Raw genomic sequence first — 11,371 nt, 5'->3', positions numbered from 1 at the left:
CTCATTATAGCTGGCTGCATAATTGCGTAATATAAAAAATTAATTTGTTTTTTATTTAAATTATTTTTTTTAATATTTTTAAATTATTTTAATGTATAGATATCAAAAATAAATTTTAAAAAATAATATAAATTATTTTAATAAATTTCTAAAAAAAAAAAAAAAAAACAATAGCAAGGAAAATCATGCAATTGGTTTTCTGCGTGCTTAATGTGCATCAAGCTAAACTGAAAATGGTGCTTTTAAGGGAACAACACAGCATGCCTAGAATACAAGTTTTAAAACATTCATATTTTTTTTAAAACATCTGGAATAGATAAATATTCGCAAACTCGGATAACAAAGACAACAAATAAACAGCGCTCCAGTCCGTCCACTGCAGCTGACTTATACCTAGAATCTTGTAGACAATCACCATCTCCATGGTACTGCAAAACGGAATTTTTTTTACCATAAGCGATTGAGTAAATCCTTTTCCAAAGCAGTCTTCATCCTGAAATTTAATATAGTCTGCTCGTGAAAAATAGTATCTTAAATCATGCAACCAAATAGATGAATGAATAGATTCAAAGTTTTAAATTTTTACATGGGAAAAGCAGACATTCAGTAAAGATTGATTAAAATGTTTTGAGTCTCTGATTCGCTTGGCTCCCCTCTATTTTTTTTTCCAGCCCAACTTGTCCAAAATTGGATTAAAAGCTATCTTTCCACCCTTATCCTTCATGTTTTGCCGTTAAAACCCCATCTAAACAGGCTGTTATATTCCAAGAGAAGGGCTTTCAATTCCTCGGGATAAGAAAACACTCATTGGAATTGTTTTGGTAGCCAAAAGTCATCTGAAAATGCAGGGCTGATAAGTGACTATAGACTTTACTGGAATACACGGAAAAGATTACCGAATAATAACTTTAGGAGATGCTGGAGTGGGCAGAAACTTTGATTGAAATGAAAGGGCTAAGCAATAACACAAGGAGGTAACATGGTGATGCCCCCCTCTGTCTCTCCCACCAAATTAGATGCACTACACTTTTCATTGATGAGACGGCAGTATCCATAACATATTGATTTACAGCCTAATAAGAAAATTTCAACTCCTCATTTCCATCCACTTAAGCTCAACTCAACTCGCTGATTACATTTGTATGCTACCTATTAAAACTTGCCAAAGCCAAAGCACCTCAAATTTCTGACACTATCAGTTCGATTGCTCAGAAACTCGTGCCAAGAGGAACCTAATAGTATTATGCTATCCAGCCACGAGTAAAAAGCAAGCGCTCAAGTACGTGCCCAAACCACCTTATTAAACAATTTATGAGATAAGAAATATGCGTTGACAGATACAATGCAGAGAAGGGACAGCGAAGCATAAAAGACACAACGAGTGTTTACGCTTTTCCAAGGATATTGCCCGCAGGTTCAAATCGAAAAGGTATAAACGAAATAGACAAGGATTAGAGTGTTTGACTTGAACTTAAAGAATGAGAGGTTACCTTTCGTAATCACTCATCATCTTCATGATGGCGTTTCCTGATCTTCTTCTCAGAACGCTTTGTATCTCTTCCCACCCGAGGATCATCAGAGCCAGAGGCATCAGGATCAGACAAAGATGATGCCTTCCTGCTCTTCTGCTTGTGCCTTCGACCAGAATGCTCATGCTCATCTGAGTCAGAATCATCAGAATGCCGATGACTTCTCCTTCTCCTCTTTTCCTTCCTACTCTTCCTCTTACGGCGTTGCCGATCATCCTCTTCATCTGATGACTCGTTCTTCTTCCTCCTTTTCTCCTTCCTACTCTTCCTCCTATCCTCATCCCCGTCCTCTGAATCGCTACTTCCCCTCTTCTTACTCCTCCTTTTCTTCGACCTTCCTCTCTTCTTCCTCCCAGAATCTGAACCATCGTCATCAGAGTCCTCCTTCTTCCTAGATGACTTCCCCAGAGTACTACTCTTCTTCTTACCATACCTCGCAGCAATAATCTTCTCAATCTCCGAATCCACCTCAGAATCCGAAGTCTCACTCTCATCCTCATCATCCTCGCTCTCCTCACCCTGAACCACTCGTTTCCCATTCCCTTTTATCTTCTCCAACCCAGACAAAACCGCAGCCTGAACTGCTTCCGCATCCTTCTCTTTATCACCATCCTTGACACTCACAAAATTCCTACATTGAAAGGCAAGGTGGCCTACACGACCACATCTTTTACAAGCACCACGAGCCTCATCAGCATTGGATGAGGTAATACGGGCAAGCGCCAGGAGACCCTGAAAGCTGGCATAAGCATTCTCACCTTCAGGCTCAGCGGTGGAGGACTTCTCCTGGGATGATTTTTTGGAGTCATCCTTGTTAGGTGCATAGGGGTCATACCCAATTGCACTCTGCCATATACCGTGAGTCTGCAGGGCTGCACTACTGTGCACCCTGTTGTTCGCCGGCATGCGAACTCTTCCTGCTGTCGCCGGCATCTTGAAAAATAGAAATTGATCTGCAATAAACGAATTGAATAAATAAAAACTAATGAAAATTTTCGAAATTCCAATTGAAAACCTAAAATAGGGCTTGTGATTTAAAAAAATAAAACTGTTAATTAACCAATTCCCAAAAATCTAACTAAATCTACGTATTCAAACCCTAAAATATGCAATCTACTCAATCACGAGGAAGGAGGTGTTGATCGCTTACCAGATTAAAAGTTGGAGAGAAGCGTTGACCGCCACAGGCGAAGGGGTGTGACGCGTCGGTTGGCTATCAGAGAGAGAGAGAGGGATGGGGTTGGGGGAGCTTGCAGGAATTTGAGAATGGAGAGAGAGAGAGAGAGCAATTTTAAAAGAGGTCCCTTTCTAGTTCTGAGTCCAAAGCGGCGCGTTTCATGGTTTCTGGATAACGCTGTCTAATGAATTGTTTAAGACTATTATTGTATTGTTTTTTTATTTAAAAAAAACAATGCTATAATGCCTAAATAATATTTTTTAAAATTAAAAATATACAAAAAAAATTTATAAAAATTATTTAAAAATGATAAAATAAGCAAGATAAAAAATCATAGAAGAAAGATATTAATTGAAATATAAATTAAAAAAATATTAAAAAAAAAGAGAAAATTAATATTAAACAATGAAATCATAAAAGAAAATAAGCTAGAAAGGAAGATGTTGACCCCTTTAATTTCTCAAATTTGTAACCCAAGTCATTAAACCAGAAAAACCATAAAAAAATCACAAATAAAAAAATCACAAAACTCAATTCACAGTAAATCAAACACTTAAGGATGAAGTCGGGAAAAAAAAATTACACAAAAGGATTTAAAATTAAAAATTGTGATTAAAAAAAATGATGGTGAAAATCAAAATAAAAAAATAAATGAGAGGGAAATAATATTTTTTTTAGAGTGTTAAATTGAAAAGAAAAACTAATTTAACAAAAGAATAAGGACTAAATTGAAAAAAATAATACACCATAAACTTTGATTGAACGATAAAATTAAAAATTAATAAAAATTTAATAAAATAGCTAGTAAAAAAAAATTACAATTCAAAAGAAAAAAGATTGGATTGGAAAAAATAAGATATAACAAATTATAATTAAATGACTAAATTGAAAATAAATAAAACTTTTATAAAAGTACCATGAAAAAAATATATAAATCAAAATAATAAAAACTAAAATAAAAACATCAAAAACAAAAATTTAAGTTCTTTCCAAAGAGTTCTGTCAATCATGCTACAAACTTTAATGGACTAAAAATAATTAGCACGCGACTAAGTAAGAGTATGTTGAAAAGTGTGGTAATAGTTATTTTTTAAAATGATTTTTATTTTAAATATATTAAAATAATATATTTTTTTATTTTTTAAAATTTATTTTTGATATAAATGATACGAAAACATTAAAAATATATTAATTTATTACAAAGTAAAAAATAAAACTTTTTAATGTTTTTCAAAAACTTTTCCAAAACATAATATCAAACACTGACCGTCATCTACTTTTCGAGCACCAGAACTTTTGAGTTTTGACCTCCATGCCTTGGCTTGCGGATTGTTTGGAACTATAGACTTTAGTTTTCAACGGTCACCAACCACTTTGGTGGTGATCTCTTTTCACAATGCCAATACATCACCCATCGATGTCTATCAAAACGAAATTTCCGACTACTTGCTTTGATTATAGGCAGCTCGATCGAGCTAGCAATTATCCTCGAACTTGCCAGCTTTTAGCGACCTAGCCTTTCCTTACACACGGTCATTTGAGTGATTCTATCAGGATGACAAAATTATGCTGTACTGTTATATTTGCGGCAGTTTTGCATGCCCCAACAGCACTACAAATACACCCATGAATGCTCTGAACGACCACAAACATGTCGCCTATGGCCAGTTTAAAGTGGCAAAAGGTGATGGCGCTTTGAAACCGTACTTATGCTAGAGGTCCTGAAGAATCGGGACTGTTGCATGGCGGCCGAATCTTCTTTTAAAAGCTAAAACATTAGCTTGATCATATAGTGCAAGGCCAGGTTCGTTCCAGACAACTTCAATGACTATCATAATTTTATCCTGGTTAAAATTAACTAACATTAAAAAATATATATATTTAAAATATAAATTGATATTTCATTCAGTTCTAATTTCTATAGATGAATATGTATTTACAACCAAAGTTTGTTCTTTTAATAATTTTCTGATTTTATTAAATTTTATTTGATAGTTTTTTGTTTTTTTTTGCTTTAACCTAGATAACGTCCAACCCCCCTTCAAATTGCATATAATATAGCATAAAAATTTAACTTTGAATCTTTTTTGTAGGATTGACCCCTTGATTTTGTGTATTGTATTTGAAGTTTGGGTAATTAATTTGTGCACCGCAACATCACAAAAGCAAGCAAGCTAGGTTCGTTCCTGACAACTTCAATGACGATCATAATTTTAACCTGGTCAAAGAGCATACATAATTAAAATCACAATTGAGACTTTTGGGAGGGGGGAGTGCCGTTGATATCCGCCACAGACCCATCAGGCCATCAAGTTGTTGAACTCAGAGGAGGAAGAAATCATAACTACAATATGCATGTGTTGCACGGAGAATATTATTAGGTCGTTTGACATAACAAAGAAAGAAAAGTCCATTGAAAACTGTAATTCCACTGCATATCCCACAACCTATGACCCTATAACCAACCTAAGAAATACAAGAATATCCCAACCACGAATCTTTCTAGTCCTAGTTCTCAACCAATCAAGTTTTACCAAAGAGTTCCCCAGGCACAGAGGAAAAGCTTCCCAAATGGGATGGCAAATAGAAAAGGAAAAGGACAGAAATATGCCAGTCATTTACATATTAGTGAAATATTGTTCCAACAGGGACAATCGTACCAATGGTTAAGAGTTTCAAGGTATCAACAAGCACATGCCCCTGCCTGAGGCTGTGTCTGGGATGAAGCTCCACCGGAAGATTTTAGGTTCACATCAACCATGTCCTCTTGCTTTGTTGAAGAAAGTGCCTCCATTCCTGGTAAGGCTGCAGCAATTTTTCGGAACAATGGCTGCACAAAATTTCATCGATGAAGTAAGAGACAATACCAAAAGTAAATAAATATGTAAACTAATATGTGCTGAATAAAAAAACAGCAGTCACGTCGAAGGAGCATTGGATCCAATTTGGGGGGGGGAGGTGAGGGCTGTGGAGTCCAGATGTAGCTCAAATAAGCATTAAATGCATATTATTGGGCAACGATGGACACCTTCAAGAGATGGCTAACTGAAAGATGGGAAGCCCATCCATCAGAAATCCTTCCTTCTCTTTGATATCCCAGACATGTAAGGATCCCTACCATTAGACAAGGTAGACATCAGGACTATGTCCGGTTGAGACTTCAGGACAGAGGGAAAAAGTTATTTAAATATGTAATTAGAATGGAAGAGCATGATCTTGTAAGAGCTTAAGCAAATCAATAAACAGTATTGGAGCATATAGGACCGTTGAGTTCAGATGTAGCTCAAATAACCATTAAATGCATATTATTGGGCAATGATGGACACCTTCAAGAGATGGCTAACTGAAAGATGGGAAGCCCATCAATCAGATTTCCTTCCTTCTCTTAAATATCCCAGACATGTAAAGATCCCTTCCATTAGACAAGGCAGACATTGGGACCATGTCCGGTTGAGACTTCAGAACAGAGGGAAAAAGTTACTTAAATATGTAATTAGAATCAACAAGCATGATCTTGTAACTTAAGCAAATCCAAAGCCAGGTTTGGAGCATGGTTCTTTTATTCAAAAGAGAATGATTAATTGGCCAACAAAATAATTTCTATGCAAGCCTACTTTCTAATAGGTTCACTGAAGCAAAACAAGGCAGAGATGAGACATAGAACCCATTGCACAACTTCGTGAGGAATTAAAAATGTCATGATCACAAAGATAATGGAAAAAAAAATACCATGCTCGTAATCTACCCTCAATAGATTGAAAAGGAAAAGGCATGCGATGGACCTGCATCTGATTTTTCATTTGGCTCCGAACTTTCTTTCTTTTTACCCTCTTCTTGGAGAGCATTAGCCATTAACTCATAGAAGATATTAGGCAGAATGATTGTGTTCATTTTAGGCTCATGAAAAACTCAACATCACCAGGAGGTAGTATAGAGGGAGAGCATGAGCTATAGAACAAACCTTGATATTAAAACCAGCTTTTGCGCTAGTTTCGATAAACATGACGTTAAGGTCACGAGCTTTAGCTTCTCCTTCTTCTATAGAAACTTGCCTGCCAAATCATCCACAGAGCAAAATGTTAGTGGACATGAGGCAAGAAAAATCGAAGACTTAATTGATCAAACTGCAGAAAGGGAAAACATCAAATAATTCAGATCTGTCAGTATTTGTTCCGACCACAAATTTACAAGCCAACATGAGTGGCTAAGATCAAACAGATCATGGCAGACCAGTAGAAAGTAATTTCAGAAACAGTGCTTTTACTTGTGTGTGTGAGAGATTGTGACCCAGAGTAGACAGAAAGCATCATAAACAAGCCACACTGATCATGGCAATACTTAACAGTCTAGTGCCAATAAACATTCACCTCTTCTCCACAAGGTCAGTTTTGTTCCCAACAAGGACAATGATGACATCGCTGCCCCTCTCAGTGCGAACCTCTTCAATCCATTTTGAAGTGTTCAGGAAAGATTGCCGACCTAAAACATGGACTATCAAGTTAGGAAACATCCATGAAACATCAATGCCTTATTCCTGACAAATAGTTTGGAAGTTAGTTTAATGTGTATAAGAGGGGGGGAAAAGCCAATGAGACTGAATTACAATAAAAGCACATAAACGAACAAGTTTATGACTTCACAAAACCAACATGCCAATCAGGGAATTAGCAACGAGACAGGTGAATTTACTTGATCTCTTGAAGTACAAATTTACTTAAGATGGATAGATGACAAAGCAGTAAGGAAACAATCACGATGATGATATTGCTTTAAAAAACTGCATACTTGCAACATCAAATACAATGACAGCAACTGAGGAATCTCTAATGTAACTTGGAATGAGGCTTCTGAATCTCTCCTGTCCAGCTGTATCCCTGCAAGCATAGAGATTAGCAGAGAGTCAACCATCCACAAAGGAGAAATTGTCATGAGAAATAGTAAAACACGCAAACATTAAAAAAATCAGGATAAATAATACATGCACGTGTTTACATAACTATATATACAAAAAAGTAGGTACGTGTGCATATGTCAAGTGGCTTATGCACAAATATTGCAATCATATTCATGAAAATAGTGACAGTAATATGGACCCTGACATCTACCAATGTGCACGTCTCCATTTCTAGCACTTTTAATAATACCTATCCTTCACAAGGCAGTGCCGTGTCAACTCTTGATTTATCTTGCTTCAATGAATTGCCATTCATTCTACTCAATACAAAGCTTATGCCATATAAAATTTATGCATGTATTCAAATGTAAAATTGATCCTCGATGACCACAGCATTATTTTTTGTCTGTTTCACATCATATAAGTTCCATCACCTTGGAGCGCAATATTGCATTGTCACATATGTCATGGTACTGGTATCTATATGCAAATAACCATTCATTATTAATCCTTTGCATGGTGAACTGAATATATACAACCCCGCTAGTGAATCAAGAGTTCAGTGCAGGATTCATGTCCAAGGATTATGCATATTGTTTTTCTCAGAACAAGAACAAAATTGCACTTTGTTAAGGTGATGGATCTAACCACAACTGCAAACGAATAGTTCTGTCTTCAAGATACATGGTTTTTGATAGAAAATCAATGCCAATGGTAGCCTGTTCATCAGTTCAAGATACATGTAAGTTAGATCAGCAGCACAGGCTAAATACTTTTGAATCATGAAGAAACAAACTATAGGTAACTACAACATCGGCCACCTCATCTGAATGACTTCCAAGAAAAAGAAAAACGAGGCAAGAATTTAAAAAAAAAAAAAAAAGATTATGCATCAACAAGAACAAAGAATAATTACGATTTTCTAACGACGAAACACCACATTCTATATATATATATATATATATATAAAAGAACCCCAAAAATAATCAAATTTCCTTGACTGTAAAAAGAAAGATCTCGCAAAAAAATTATCATGTTCATTTATACGATAGTGCGATCTTTCAAAGAATAAGTAACTTCAAAACCCAAACAAAGGGTATGTGAAAACAACAATACAAATCAGCGCACAAAAAAATAAACAGATTTAGAACAAGATGAATCTTGAGTCCGAGGCAAAACAAATAATAATGATCTAGGTTTTACCTGGTAGGTGTTATCGAATTTATCATACATGAAGCGAGTGATGATGCTGGTTTTACCGACTGATTGGTCTCCCAAGAAGACCAGCTTGTACTTTGCAAGAGCTGAGACTGGAGCCATTTTTTTCTATTATTTTTTCAGAGATCCGTCAGATGGTCGATTAACCAAATCGGTGAGAAATGGAGATTTATAGGTGTCAGTATTTGCTTTTAAATTGTACAGTGTTTGTGCTTGGTGATTGAGCTGTGCAAACAGCTAAGAAATTCTTATGAAGAGAAGACTGATTATCGGTATTTGACGTCTTGTTAACGGGTCGGGTTGAAGTTTTGATTGTTTCGGTTCTTATGGGGTCTTAACAACATATTTATTAAACTCGGTAACGTTACAATGACTTGCTGATAAGATGCCTTACCCGTCTTACGTTTTATGTCAAATCATTTTGGATATTGAAATAACTGAATCCGAGTGATTTATTTTGGAGGTTTTAATTCATGACTCAGTTAGCCGGGCTAAACCTATATAAGCCTTGACTAGATTATTATTAAGGATTTTTTTTTTTAGTTTTTGTCTAAAATAATATTATTTTAGGATTGATCTAAATTGACCACATGACAACTTTATCCAGATCCAAGTTTTAACTTTTAAGGATCAAGTCTAAACTGGATCTAATAATAATTAAAATAAAATTATATAAGGTAGTGAATTCACTGTATACTTAGACACATTTCAATGTGGACAAGAATAAAAAACTTATGTATATATCCTTTTCAAAGAAACTATTAACCTAGTTATTGGGAGCAGTAATGTAATTTCTTAGGAACCAATTAGTTATTGTTATATTAATTAAGGACAACAATGTTTTTTATTTATTATTTGCACAATATAATAACTAGAATACCTTCAAAATCAAAATAAATCTAACTTAAGTTTAAGGGTTGATTCATCCTTTTGTTTTATTACCCTCATAATTATGATTTTTTAAACTTGGAACTAAGAGTTGATTTTATTTTTTCTCATGGTTTTTTTAGTGATATTCAAGTCAAGTTAGAGATGATTTTGTATTTTATAAGATTAAAAAAGTTGTGATTTGTGCAATAGTTTAAGGTGGAGGAAATTGGCCATATGCAGTGGTGTTATAAAGCTCATGGCGACCCCCTTTCTAATAAGATGACATGTGATGGTTTGTATGGCAATTTGGTTTTGAAAATCTTTTTTTTTTCTTTTCTTCTCTCTCTTTTCCATTATAAACAAGTTGCCCAATCAAAAAACCTTTAACTTTATTTTATTACCCCTGGGATCATGATTTTTAAAACTTGGAATTAAAACTTGGAACTAATGGTCGTTTCATCTTTTTTCTTTCTTTTTTCTTTTGTGATAATCTGGTTAAGTTGAAGATAATTTTGTATTTTATAATATTAGAAAATAAGGTAACTATCAACCATTAGAGATTATTATCTCAAATTCCCTAAACTAGGTCATATGGTATACCATTCTCTCCATGCAAGTTGGCATGTTCAAGGGGTATCAAAACACCTATGAAACTTTAGACAAGGTTAATCAATTCATTCACTTCATACATTCCTTTTTTTTAATTTATGGCATTTTCACCTATAATTGTTTTTAGTTATTTCACGTAAAACACACATTTTTTATGACTTGATTCCATGTATATCTTAATCAATGTACCTGAAATTAATTTAACAATAGGTGTAAATAAAACCACATAAAAAGACATACAAAACAACAAGCCAACTCCAATAATATATCATAGTCTTAATTCATTATTTCAAGCAATTCTATAGTCCTATTGAACCATCTTGCTAGGTGATATATTTTGGTCATCAAATAAATTTATACCACTAATATATTATTAGACACTAGTTTTATTATTGGGTAACTAGTTGTATTGTCCATTACCGGATAACTAGTTTCGCCATTCATTACGGGTTAATTATTTTCATTGTTCATTACCGTCCATTATTGATTAACTATTTCCATAATTCATTGCCGGACACTAGTCCTATTATAGGTTAACTAGTATCACTATATATTGTCAGGCAATAATTTTGTTACAAGATAACTAACATGTATTACAATTAAAATATTAACATACAATATTTTAAGAATTTACAATTACTTGACTAAATAAACCATTAAATAAAAGTATCAAACACCAACCTCATTAGAAAAGTTCCTTACCTCTTATTTCAAGAATCTGGAAGAATATAAGCAATAAAATCAAGCTTTAAATCTCCTTCCAACTACCTTTAATCCTTTAATCTAAATCAATGGTAATTTTTTATGATTGTTTTTGGGTAAAATCTCCTCTCTTTATCTCCCTATGGTGGCCGGCCAACTTGGCTTTCTGCCAAGTTTGTATTTATACGTGCTATATTTTTTTTATTCACACTTTGACCCCTATTGTTTCTTGTATTTTTATTTTATCTCATTAGACACTTTCTTTCTAATAACTTAATGCTACATTATCTCTTTATTTCGTTCAATTTCACCCATCTTCTTTTAAACTTGATTTTTCTTTGATTTTAATCCATTCATAATCTAATTGAATTT

At 34.3% G+C, this 11,371-nt stretch overlaps 2 protein-coding genes across 5 annotated transcripts; both read right to left on the bottom strand.

Moving 5' to 3' along the window:
- Positions 1–223: 223 nt before the first annotated feature.
- Positions 224–2,839, bottom strand: LOC118039052 (CAX-interacting protein 4). 2 transcript variants are annotated; one of them, XM_035045620.2, is made up of 3 exons: positions 2,680–2,839; positions 1,491–2,482; positions 224–493 (listed from the first exon to the last, which is right to left on the bottom strand). In XM_035045620.2, the coding sequence occupies exon 2, from the start codon at positions 2,460–2,462 to the stop codon at positions 1,500–1,502; it is 963 nt and encodes a 320-aa protein (XP_034901511.1). In that variant the 5' UTR covers positions 2,463–2,482; positions 2,680–2,839; the 3' UTR covers positions 224–493; positions 1,491–1,499. The 2 variants fall into 2 exon arrangements, with proteins under 2 accessions (XP_034901511.1, XP_034901512.1); XM_035045621.2 differs by having other exon boundaries at positions 224–428.
- Positions 2,840–5,047: 2,208 nt separating this feature from the next.
- LOC118039088 (ras-related protein RABH1b) lies at positions 5,048–9,149 on the bottom strand. Of its 3 annotated transcripts, XM_073408124.1 has the most exons (7): positions 8,804–9,149; positions 8,249–8,319; positions 7,492–7,580; positions 7,074–7,185; positions 6,668–6,758; positions 5,735–5,820; positions 5,397–5,536 (listed from the first exon to the last, which is right to left on the bottom strand). In XM_073408124.1, the coding sequence occupies exons 1-6, from the start codon at positions 8,918–8,920 to the stop codon at positions 5,737–5,739; spliced, it is 564 nt and encodes a 187-aa protein (XP_073264225.1). In that variant the 5' UTR covers positions 8,921–9,149; the 3' UTR covers positions 5,397–5,536; positions 5,735–5,736. The 3 variants fall into 3 exon arrangements, with proteins under 3 accessions (XP_034901572.1, XP_073264225.1, XP_073264221.1); XM_035045681.2 differs by lacking the exon at positions 5,735–5,820 and having other exon boundaries at positions 5,048–5,536; positions 8,804–9,144; XM_073408120.1 differs by lacking the exon at positions 5,397–5,536 and having other exon boundaries at positions 5,651–5,820; positions 8,804–9,148.
- Positions 9,150–11,371: the final 2,222 nt, after the last annotated feature.

The sequence above is a fragment of the Populus alba genome, chromosome 1 (genome assembly GCF_005239225.2).
Source record: "Populus alba chromosome 1, ASM523922v2, whole genome shotgun sequence".
NCBI lineage: Eukaryota > Viridiplantae > Streptophyta > Magnoliopsida > Malpighiales > Salicaceae > Populus > Populus alba.
This window is presented reverse-complemented; position numbering and strand designations above follow the sequence as displayed.

What these genes read in the sequence shown, in the direction of transcription:
- LOC118039052 (XM_035045620.2), bottom strand. Translation starts at nt 2,462, where the DNA reads ATGCCGGCGACAGCAGGAAGAGTTCGCATGCCGGCGAACAACAGGGTG.
- LOC118039088 (XM_035045681.2), bottom strand. Translation starts at nt 8,920, where the DNA reads ATGGCTCCAGTCTCAGCTCTTGCAAAGTACAAGCTGGTCTTCTTGGGA. An exon ending in ACTATTCGTTTGCAGTTGTG is followed by an intron (nt 7,581 to 8,248) that starts GTTAGATCCATC and finishes CTATGCTTGCAG; the next exon opens with GGATACAGCTGGACAGGAGA. An exon ending in ACTGACCTTGTGGAGAAGAG is followed by an intron (nt 6,759 to 7,073) that starts GTGAATGTTTAT and finishes ATGATTTGGCAG; the next exon opens with GCAAGTTTCTATAGAAGAAG.